The sequence below is a fragment of the Meles meles genome, chromosome 11 (genome assembly GCF_922984935.1).
Source record: "Meles meles chromosome 11, mMelMel3.1 paternal haplotype, whole genome shotgun sequence".
NCBI lineage: Eukaryota > Metazoa > Chordata > Mammalia > Carnivora > Mustelidae > Meles > Meles meles.
The window spans coordinates 21,713,505-21,726,123 of NC_060076.1; the positions used below are offsets into that span (position 1 = coordinate 21,713,505).

At 36.0% G+C, this 12,619-nt stretch overlaps 1 protein-coding gene across 1 annotated transcript in view; it reads left to right on the forward strand.

Moving 5' to 3' along the window:
* SHOC1 (shortage in chiasmata 1) overlaps positions 1-12,619 on the forward strand; it is an 82,081-nt gene that overhangs the window by 41,753 nt on the left and 27,709 nt on the right. Inside the window, exons 14-18 of the mRNA XM_046023923.1 lie at positions 924-1,100; positions 3,280-3,384; positions 5,847-6,025; positions 7,115-7,187; positions 12,138-12,207. Coding sequence (XP_045879879.1) covers positions 924-1,100; positions 3,280-3,384; positions 5,847-6,025; positions 7,115-7,187; positions 12,138-12,207 — 604 coding nt within the window. The remainder of the gene's footprint in view (positions 1-923; positions 1,101-3,279; positions 3,385-5,846; positions 6,026-7,114; positions 7,188-12,137; positions 12,208-12,619) is intronic.

Here is a 12,619-nt window from a genome sequence, read left to right on the forward strand (position 1 = left end):
AGAACATCATGCTCATTATTAAAATCAATAAGGAAATATGACACTAGTTTTTAGTATCTTTTCAATTCTTTGGTTCAGTTTTATTTATGACCTTTAGATGATAATGCAAATCTTAAAGTATTGCTATTCTAGTGAAAACTAGAAATAATTTGTCATTGTGGTAACTTTATTCAGCTTAAGGTTGTAAGCTAATTGTGGAGGGAAAAGAAAAAAAATGTAGTTCTCCCTCACGCTTGCCATGCCAAATTAGTTACTGAATACACATTTAATAAGCAGAATAACCATTAAATTATGCAAATTCTACAGAAGGTTTTTGTTTTATTTTGTTGTTATGAGTTTATTTAGAATAAATACCCTAAATGAACCTCTATACAATCTCATGATTTTTAACTCAGAAAATAATTTGGAAGTAGTTCAGTTTTCCATCAAGTGACATGTTTAATTGGTTTGTCAAAAGGCGCATGCCATCCTTATTTTTTTTTAAAGATTGTATTTCTTTATTTGAGTGAGAGAGAATGAGAGAGAGAGCATGAGAGGGAGAGGGTCAGAAGGGGAAGCAGACTCGCTGCTGAGCAGGGAGCCTGATGCAGGACTTGATCCTGGGACTTCAGGATCATGACCTGAGCCAAAGGCAGTTGCTTAACCAACTGAGCCACCCATGTGCCCAGCATGTCACCCTTTATAAAACACTATCTTTTTTTTTTTTAAGATTTTATTTATTTATTTGACAGAGAGAGAGATCACAAGTAGGCAGAGAGGCAGGCAGAGAGAGAGGAGGAAGCAGGCTCCCTGCAGAGCAGAGAGCCCGATGCGGGGCTCGATCCCAGGACCCTGAGATCATGACCCGAGCCGAAGGCAGCGGCCTAATCCACTGAGCCACCGGCGCCCCTAAAACACTATCTTTATTGCTTTTATTTTCATAGATAGCCAGTGCCAAGCATTCTGTCTCCTAGAAGCAGCAGCTACTCCTATTTTAAAAAAACTTGTATGCCTCTGTACTCTCCCTGCTGCTAATTGGACATTTGCCACTGTCATTTTTGACCAAACAAGATTCCTCCTAAAAGAACAAGAAAAAATAATAAGTGATGCTATTCAGCAAGGTGAGTACAAATAAAATCATGTTATTTAAAAGGATAAAAACGTATGGGTTATTGTATCAAATGAGTAAAAATTGAATATAGAAGGTATAGAAATTAGTCATGGATGAAGGCATCACTTTAATTCAGAATATGACACTTTAAACTAATACTGGAGGGTGAGCTAAGTAAGAGAAAAAGTAACAAATATTATCTGGCATTGCTTCTCAGTAATGCTCCTAATTGACATATATTACTTGACAGATTCCTATTGCAAAAACTAAATTAACTCTCTTATTATTAACATCTGAACCACCTGTTCCCTCCTAAGGTAGGGGGGAGGTTAAAAATAGATTAAAGTCAGTCCTGGACTTTTCTTCTGGCCAGAATGGAGTTTTCAGGAAAAAAAGAAAAGAAAAGACAAAGGCAAATTACATGAAACCAGTTTTTAAGACCCTAGACATCAGGCAGTGAAGAACAGTGATTTCCGAGATACGGGAAACAAGTAAGGTGAGCCTTACTATTGCCCAGGCTTACTCCCTTGAAAAAGTCACCAGGACATAGCACAAGGAGAGATAGTAGGAACAGAGCCCAGTAGACATTCTGTGTTGAGGCAACAGAACTAACTCTGATTATGATCTCGGGGTCCTGCTCTGCAGTTAGCTGGGAGTCTGCTTGAGGGTTCCCTCTCCCCCGCCCCTCCCCCCAACACTATCTTTCTCAAATAAATAAATCTTTAAAAAATAAAATAAAATACTGAAAGAAAAAAATCCTAGTATTGAACTAGGCAAACATATATTATGAAAGCAAAGGTGAGGGGCACCTGGGTGGCTCATTTGGTTAAGCCACTGCCTTCAGCTGAGGTCATGATTTTAGGGTCCTGGGATCAAGTCCCATGTCAGGCTCTCTGCTCAGCAGGGAGCCTGCTTCCCCCCTCTCTCTGCCTACTTGTGATCTCTCTGTGTCAGATAAATAAATCTTTTTTTTTTAAAGATTTTATTTATTTATTTGACAGAGATCACAAATAGGCAGAGAGGCAGGCAGAGAGAGAGGCGGGGGTAGCAGGCTCCGTGCTGAGCAGAGAGCCTGATGCGGGGCTCGATCTTAGGACCCTGGGATCATGACCTGAGCTGAAGGCAGAGGCTTTAACCCACTGAGCCACCCAGGCACCCCAAATAAATAAATCTTAAAGAAAAATAAAGCAAAGGTGAAATAAAGATGTTTCATGCATACAAAAACTAAAAGAATTCATCAGCTGCAAATCTGCACTCTAAGAGATGTTCAAGAAATATTCTAAGGAAGAAAAATGATACCAAATCTGGTTTCTCTACCCTGTTCTCATCCCTTCCAGGTCATCTTGTTTCCACAAGTCCTTACAGGGGCTGGATATACTACTCATAAATGGTTCTCCTGTTGCCACTTGGTTCCCAGTGACTACTTCATATTTGCCTTGATCTTTATTGATTGATTAGATGAGCACTTTTCAAATTTTTTAGCAGAACTTTTTATACAAATAAATATTTCATGGGATCCCACTATATAAAACAGAGAAAAGTAGAGCTTTTCTGGTTGAATTGGGGCAGTGGCCTAGATTCCTTATCTTTTTGGTTTCACTTTTGCACATAGTAAAATCCAATCTATCATCAAAAAAACCTCTAAAACTACAAGGAACACATTAAATAGACAATTGGCCTGTCCCTGTGAATACATCTCTTGCTCAAGTCATATCTTTGGACAGTTATTATTCCCAGATATCTCTGCCTCCATTTCAAGGTATTGTTTTACATTAGGATCACCCATCTTTATCTTTACCAGTTGGCAAGTTACGAGTTTAATTTTCTTCTTTTTTATAACTGGGAATCACTGATGTTTTTTCCTACCAAAAGTGGGAAAGCAACAAGAGTATGAACACTAAGGTTAGTCATCTGGGTTTGAATGCCAGCTCCACCATTTATTCACATGTTGGCCTTGGACAGTTACTTAACCTCCTTTGAACTGTTTTCTTATCCAAAAAATGAGGCTCACAATAAACTTGTCTGACAGGGTTATCATTATAGATTCAGTGAATAACCAGCTTACATATAGCCTGGTACATAGTAAGCACCTAATAAAGAATGTTAGCTATTATTGTTAAGCATTCTGATACATATTCTAAAATTCTGATGTGTATCTTATGTTTTTAAATATGTTTCTGCTTGCTTAGGTACAAATGATGAAAAAGAAGTAACGTTCAAGTATGCTGCTCTCTTACATCTTCTGGTAACAATTAGAGATGTCCTTTTAACATGTAGCTTGGACACAGCATTGGGTTAGTGGGGAAAATTTTTATTTCCCCTTTTCTTCCTATTGAAATATTTTATCTGAAATAACTTTTACTTTTCTGAAAAAGATGCACCTTATAAGAAATTATGTAGCCTCTTTTACTTCCACATTAAACTTTATATACATTTTGACATAATTATAATAGAATATATGTTTTATTCTGCCTGTATTCTTTAAAAGAAACAATTTGTAATAAATATCATCACTTAGAAAAATAGGTTTAGGATTCTCTAATCTAGGCCTGAATTACAAAGTCATAATGCCTTAAACAGATTTGATTGTATAATCATTGTCATATACTACTTTTTAATGTAAGATGATATTTTGCCATGTACATTTTATGTCTTTATTGAATGTGGCTTTGAATCTTTGCTATATATACTATATGTATACATAGTTATATATAATATGTTACATACATATGTAATAATATATAATATATTATTACTATAAATTATTAATAGTAGATATTTTGTAATTTCTTTTTTTAGTTTTTTCTTTAAATTAGGATATGAATTACTGGAGGAATAAAAATCAAGCCATTTTGAATACATTGGAAAATTTAAAGATTTTAGAAATTTTTTCTAAACTATCAAAATCATTTAAATATCTGTCTCAATACCCTACTGCTTGAGACTCCTTATTGCAGGATTATTTAGCCTTGTTTAGTAACGGTATACTTATAGAATTGTTTTATAGTTTAGAATTTCTAGAACCTATTTGAAATATGAAGTGAAAATAATTTTATTATGATCTGTGACCCAGAGGTTTTGTTTTATCTGTGACCCAGACAAGAATTTTCTAATCCAAGGTTTTGGTAAGTACTGAGCAGCAGTGAATTACAACTGTACTCCCTCTGCAGCACTGGGAGTTATAATATTTGGCCAAGTATTATATTAGTATTATCTGGCCAAGTATTAAAACTAAATTACAGCTATTTTTAGAAAGCCCAACGTGGTGCTTTTCCTCCAGTTAAACCACTTGGATGTTGATGCTGGATTTGGTTGTTTTATCTCCATCCCCAGACAAGTATGGATTAGGGGCTCTCATCCTAGTTTACAGTACCTGAAATTGGTGTAAGGGCATAGTATTACATGCCCCTCTGTTTCAGCTGAATTATTTTTGTTCCTTAAAGGAGTACTTTCACCAAATCAAACTTGAGAATTGCTGTTTGGCTACCTTGAGGAATACTATGAAAGTAAAATCCTTGTTGGAAAACAAACTATGCCATAAGGAATAACCTAGCCAGCTTGGACATTTTTAGTAGAGAGATGTCTCACTCCTCTAAACCTCTCAAAATCAGAGTGAGTTAGATTGTCCTCTTTTTTCTTTTTCTCTGCATAGTGGCAGAGAAAGAAATGTCCATGGGAGTCTGGCTGTCTGCCCTGCTGCCTTCCAGAATTCTGTATTTTTCTCCCAGCTTCTGGTTTTCTACCTCTCCCAAGCTAGGAAGTTAATGAGTTTCCAGACTAAAGGTATAGAGTTTCACTCCAGAGGTTTAACCCAGAAATAAATTCAGTATTGTGTAATGGGTATTAGAGCAACAATATGTACTAATGGCACAAAGGATCAAGACTGTTACCCTTAAAGCTGATTATTTGTTTAAAAACAAGTAGGAGTTTGCCAAGAAAAGAAAGGATGAAAGGGTATTATAGGCAGAATTGAGAGCCCAGAAGAATGACCCAGTGGGTGTGCTGCATGTAGCTAAATCGAAGAGAATAAGGTAGAAAGGAATAGGAACTAAGCCTGAAGGCATAATAAAGAGACAAATCATGAATAGCCTTTTAGGCTGCACAAAAGAGTTCAGACCTTATCCTGTAGATGATAGTGAGACATTGAAACCGGATGCTACTGGCTTGGGCTTCTCTTTCAGAAGATGAGGTCTAGAGAAGCCGGAAGAGCTTTTTGGCAGAAATCCCTGAGAAAGAATCTAGATTTACTGAATATGAACTCTCAGGGATTGGTCTCAGGATTCTGTTTAGAAACTGCTTTAGTGAGTCTGAATTTAGGCTCTGCTCTTTTAGCAGCTCTATAAATGAATTATGCATAAATATCATGGATTATATCCCGGGAGTTTATAGACTAAAGAGATTGTCATATACATACATAAGAAATCAAGTACAAAAACTCTATAGATAAAATACCAAGAAAATTCCAATGAAGTGGCATTTCCATAGGAGTTGCATGTAAGTGTAGACCAAGCCAGAAGGCAGGAAAAGATGGGGTATATTCAGAGGATATATAGAGTATGTCATTATGTAGCTTAAAAGAAGACATTTGGTATGTATTTTTTAGCTTCACTCAGTTTTAAGGTTTTCATTAGTCAATATCTTTGATCAAAATCGGAAAAGGATTAAGGGAAATTTTAACTCTGTTATGACGCATGGCTTTTCTCAAAGAACAAAAAGATATGCCTTCCCGCATTCTCCCCACTTTTGTTTTTAACAGGATATTTGTCAAATGCAAAAGATATCTACAAAAGCATTTTAGGCTCCTATTTAGATGACATTTGCAGACAGCTGGAGATTGTACAGTTTATTAGGGAAAAAAAGCCTGAAACCAACCACAAGATACAAGAACTACAATGTCAGATACTAAATTGGATGCAAAGTGGACAACAGATTAAGGTAAGTGCTGGAATAAAGCAGATAACGGTAATCAGCTTAAACAAGAATTGAATGTCAGATAAAGTTTTGCATTTAACTCTGAAATTATGAAATAGTCTAGACTATTTGTAGAGAAAAACTTGATAGTTTTCTCCTTAAGTAAGTTAACAAAACAGAATTAGACCCAGAGAAAGGATGATTTGCATCATTGTTCATGTATCTTGAATTTAAAAATACTTTCCTTTTTATTACACGCAGTTTTCTACGAATTGGTTCTCCAAATCTCAAAACTGTTGTCTGGTATGTCTAAGTTCATAAACATATACCAAACAACAGAACTACAATAATTAATTTTAGATTTTAGATATTGAGCCAGAAACTTATCTTGTGTGATTCTATTAAAAAAGCATTAACTTATGCTTTGGATCATATTGGAAATTTTCGTCCACCCTACCTCAGGCATATGAAGGTTACATTGACAAAGACTTACGAGGAAAGACTTTCTTAAATGTTTTCAAGCTGAAAAACATTTCAAATGCTTTATGCTAAATCTGGATACAAATTTGGCCTTTTTCTTCCTTTTTTTTCTTTGTCCCTCCTGTGTCTTTGTCTCCAACTCTGTGGTTACTTGGATAACTTATTTGTCTTTAAAATAAAGTAAAATAATCAGTAAGAAATTTAAAAATTGTAATTTATTTGTTGTACTCTCCCCCCACTCAACCAAAAAAAAACAAAAACAAAACTATAATGATATCTAGGAAAGTATAGCAACAAATCATTGATTTTTTCCAACTAGTTCAAACTTGTCTGGGTTGAATTTAACACAAACAATGCTGGTAATAACAATTTATATATACAGTCACCCTTATGGGAGCACATGAATGCTAAGAATGCCCCACTCCAGAATATTTTCCTAATTGATATTTGATCTTACCAGAATTTATTCCTTTGTGTTTAAGCACTGATATCTTTTACAGCACAAATATTTACTTGGTAATCTTTTTGTCAATAGTTTCATGTAACTATTGAAGCTTGTTATTTTATCACAGTAGCAAAACTTTGAAAAAGAATAATTATTCAGATATATATGAAATTCTTGTTTTTGATCAGGTGCTGATTATAATAAGAATGGACTCAGATGGTGAAAAACATTTACTCATTAAAATCCTTAACAAAATGGAAGGTAGGGAGTTTTAAATTATGCCTCATTTGATAAAAGATGTTTGAAACATGAAAATGTAGTGATCTAAGTTTTTAAATTAAGATATAATAACATAAAATTCATCCTTTAAAAGTATATAACTCAATGGAATCTAACCAGTTTTTAAATAAATCTGGACTTTAAGGGCGCCTGGGTGGCTCAGTGGGTTAAAGCCTCTGCCTTCGGCTCAGGTCATGGTCCCAGGGTCCTGGGATCGAGCCCCGCATCGGGCTCTCTGCTCTGCAGGGAGCCTGCTTCCCTTCCTCTCTCTCTGGCTGCCTCTCTGCCTGCCTGTGATCTCTGTCAAATGAATAAATAAAATCTTAAAAAAAAAAGTTAAAAAAAAATCTGGACTTTAAGTCTGCAATATAAATATACTATAATGCACTTATATGTACATGATATGTACTTTTGTGTTTATTATTATTATCAATTGACACCTTTTATTGATTGTCCAGTAATTGCTAAACGATTCTGTATACTTACAATGACTCTATAAATCAGTTTTACAAAGAAAAAAGCTAAAGTTCGTAGAGGTATTGTAACATGCCACACATCACAGGTAGTAAGTGAGATAATCAGGATTTAAACCAAGGTCTGTCTTATTCTAGTGTCATTCTTCAACCCTTCTACCAACTATTGGCCTCTCTGCCAACCCTTTCCACCTTGTGCCATGGAACCCATTGCTTATATGTAAACCCTTTTCCTTTTTTATCTCTTTGTCTTAAGTGAACCCAGCTTTCCACAGATGATACAACCTCCCCAGTATCCCTTTCATATAGAAGCTGATAATTCTCTCTCTCTTATATATGATATATATATATACACCAATCATAGGATGAAAGGGCCATTTCTTGCTTTCCATTATCCTTTCCAAGACATTATTTCTCAGGGCACCTGGGTGGCTCAGTCATAAAGCATCTGCCTTTGCCTCAGGTCATGATCCCAGGGTTCTGGGATCAAGCACCTTATTGGACTCCCTGCTCAAGTGGGAAGCCTGCTTCTCCCTCTCCCACTCCTCCTGCTGTGCTTGCTCAGATAAATAAATATATAAATAAATAAATAAATAAAATCTTAAAAAAAAACCAACAACATTATTTCTCTATCATCTGAGGCTATGCCATATTACCACAGCATTGTCTTGCCATCATCTAGTAACCACCCAAACATTCCCCATCATCCATGGACAGTTGTACACCTGGTTCATGGTATTCTTTCCACTCCTAGTCCTGCCATTATCCTAGGTGTCTTTAATGTGAATGGCTCATTCAACACCTTGTTGTTTGTACAAGGTCAACACCTTGACCTTGTAGTTTCATTGACCTCCACAGGAGTAATAGTATTCACTCTTTGGTTATGCCATCAACCTTGTAATAATGCAGAATTGTGCTACTTCTGAACTTTGAACTCTGATACATTGCTCTCTGTCCACAACTGTCTTACCTCTTCCATGATGTTCAGCAACTTAGGGATCTGTAATCAGTCAACTCCTTTCTTGTAATCAATTAACTCCTCAGCATTTTTCTCTTTCCAGACTTGGTGACGTGCCCATGACTTTAATCAGTCTTGTCCTTCTGCTGTACCTTCCATTTACTCTCGGCTCTGAATCCATCAAGACGATTATTTATCCCCTCTGTTCCTATACACGAGTTCCTGAGCATTATCAGAGAAAATCAGATAGTTTAATACCACTACAAACTTAACTTCTCTGATCTTTAATGGTCTCTTAATACTTCTTAACAACCTTTCATCTTAAAACCTACCATCTACAAACTTACCTTCATTTCTTCTATTTTATCTTTTCCTTTCTTTGTAAAGGAGGTGAACCTCCTCCCTTTGAAAACCAGTTTTTCACTTTTGCTTTGGACCCCATGTCTTCCTGCATCAGTGTTCCTCCATCAGTTATTTCTTTGCCCAACCTTCCTCTCCAAAGACTCTCCCTTAATCTTTAAGCCCTCCAGTATTAAAAATAAAATACCAGGGGTGCCTGGGCGGCTCAGTCATTGAGCATCTGCCTTTAGCTCGGGTCATGATCCCACGATCCGAGGATCAAGCCCTGCTTCAGGCTCCCTGCTTGGTGGGAAGCCTGCTTCTCCCTGTCCCTATCTCCCTATCCCTCTGCTGGTGTTCCCAATCTCCCTGTGTCTCTCTCTCTGTCAAATAAATAAATAAAATCTTAAAATAAAATAAAATACCACCCTCAACCTATGTCACCCTTTGTTTACTATTTCTCTGCCCTCCATACCATCTCCAAATATATCTTTGCTGTAACCCTACCAAGCTATTTATCATGCTGTTTCCCATATTATGCTTCCTGTTCCTGCTATCAGAATGCTCTTCTCCCTTCTTTAGCAGCTAACTCTTACACAACCTTTAAAAATTAGTTAAAACATTTGTTCAGGAAGCCTTGATTTAAATGCTTTCCCTTGTGCTCTTAGTGTATTATGTGCATATTTTTAAGGCACTACTTGCCATCCTAGGCTATAACAACTGATTCTATTTTCTCTTCCTTACTAGCATGTCACCTTCTGGAGGGTAAGGACCATGCCCTAATTTGTATTCCTAGCACCCACAGAAATGTCTGGAATATAGAAGGAACTTAATAAAAATGAATTGAATAACTGAACTAATGAATGCCTCTCTATATACATAGTAGACTGAGACTAGTGAAAAAAATTGAACTGAATTATATACAAATACTACAAATGTCGGCTTATCAGTGCCCTTGGTAAAATTAACTATTAAATTATAGTAATATGAGAATGGAAGTCTCTTTCCAATAGAACTTTATAAGGTGCTATTTCTAGACATTATCATATGTCTAGAGTCCAAATTTGCAAGCTTGGGTCTTATTATTTCATCCAGGTTTCCCGTCCTGGGAAGATGAGGTCTTATCCACCAAATTCACAATATTTTACTAGTACCAGAAGTGTTAAAGTAGTAATTGACAGTTGGTGAGGCTTGAACTTGACACACGTGTCTGGAATCAGGGTAACTGAAAACATTTTTTTAATTAGGAAAGTGCTAAGCAATGTAGCATTATAAAACAAAGGGATTTGGGTTACTGAAGTAATACTTTTGTAAAGAGGCTGAGGAAATATTCCTGCCCCATAGAGAAGATTACTTAAACCTACTTAATGGGGCACCTTTTCTTTTGGTGTACTTAAGACACATGGACAAACTATTATTGTATGTATCAATTCTTATCTAGGCTATTAATAGTTGTTATTAATAGGCTATTAATAGCCTATTAATAGTATTAATAATATCAATAATAGAAATTATTCTATTTCTTTTGGCTTTGGAGATTATATCATCACTACTCCGCTATTTTTTTCAACAAGGTTTACTGACACAAAAATATTTTACTCCTTAAGCTGAAAAAATGCTTTTCTCTATTTTTCTTACGAGCAGCTATCCTCTATGTCTAAGAGTGAGGCCTTCTTTTTCTGTCTAGCGTTAGCAAGTAGAAACGTGGTTTCATCTTCTCTGTGCTTGCAAGATCCTAGAAATGCTTTTAGCAAGTAATCTGCTTTAAGACTATAGCTAAGACAAATCGGCTAAAGAGATTAGGTTTTAAATAGTTTGAGTTTGGGGTGCCTGGCTGGCTCAGTGGGTGGACCGTGCAACTCTTGATCTCAGCATTGTGAGTTTGAACCCCACGTTGGTTGTAGAGATTGCTTAAAAATAAAATCTTTTAAAATAATAATAATAATTGGGGCGCCTGGGTGGCTCAGTGGGTTAGGCCTCTGCCTTCGGCTCAGGTCATGATCTCAGGCTCCTGGGATCGAGCCCCACATCGGGCTCTCTGCTCAGCGGGGAACCTGCTTCCCCCTCTCTCTCTGCCTGCCTCTCTGCCTACTTGTGATCTCTCTCTCTGTCAAATAAATAAAAATCTAAAAATAATAATAATCATAATAATATGACTTTATAAATTTATATCAAAGAGAAATACTACTCATCCTCTTCTTACTGCTACCAAAACTATTGACATATCAAGCCAAGTAAACATAAAATTATTAAGATTACTCTGTCATTATCACATCATGCCTTTGTCAACTTTACAACTGACAAAAATACACCAATAGAGTGTAAAATTTATTTTTTTTAAGTTTTTATTTATTTATTTGACAGAGAGAGAGGTCACAAGTAGGCAGAGAGGCAGGCAGAGAGAGAGGAGGAAGCAGGCTCCCCGCGGAGCAGAGAGCCCGATGCGGGGCTCGATCCCAGGACCCTGAGATCATGACCTGAGCCGAAGGCAGCGGCTTAATCCACTGAGCCACCCAGGCGCCCCGAGTGTAAAATTTATTTTAACTAGAATTAGCTATTCTTAAACCAATGATGTCTACCAAAAATAAACTGTATTGTGGCTACAGAATTTTTTTTTAAAAAATTTATTTTATTTTGCTAAAAAATCAGTAACATAAGAAACTTAAATTATGATTAAGAAGCAGAAGTGAATCTAAGAGCAGATGGCACTCAATAGGACTTCTGCTTCTTACACAGAAAAAATGAAAAAGGGACATCAAAATGTAGTCCCTTGCTATTTAGTTATATGCTTAAATTTTTGACTAGAGAAAGAAGGTAAAATCAACCAGGGTTTTTAGCAAAGTAAAATGCACAAAATGGATGAGTATTTAATTTGGCTACTTTAAAATTAAGACTTTGATACATTTTATTATTTTGCATAATAAACTCGGAATTTCATGCTTATACATAAAAAACATACACACATAACAGAAATATTGGCCATGCTCCAAACTTTCTGATAGCCACAGACAGAAGAATAATTCAACAAATGGCATTTTAAGCAGTCTCCTTGTTCAAGGCCTTTATCTCATTTTTTATAGTAAGGAAATATATAACATCTAAAAATTATATATGAACAAAACACTGAAAAACACTTTTTTTATTACTTTTTTTCCCCAACAGGTTTAACATTGACTGTCTTACATTCAAACAAAAGGAAAGATTTTCTGGAATCTGAAGGTGTTTTAAATGGGTAAAAATGTATTTCTTCACCTATGGGGAATAAGCATACCAGTTCCATAGGAAAAGCACAATTTCTCCTGGAATTTAACTTTTTAAAAGGTTCAAAATCAATGTGTCTCTCCTCTTCCTGAAAAGTGTTTTACATTAGAATACTTCAACTCTGGTCATTGCCTTGTGTGTTATATATTATTATTGTCCAGAATTTGTTTAATCTTGCTATAATGTCCCCCACTTATCATTATCAGTGTTACTGTTAGTACAGGAAGTACCCATTTAGATTTTTTTTTATTTTTTTTCTCATTTTATTTATTTTTTCAGCGTAACAGTATTCATTCTTTTTGCACAACACCCAGTGCTCCATGCAAAACGTGCCCTCTCCATTACCCACCACCTGTTCCCCCAACCTCCCACCCCTGACCCTT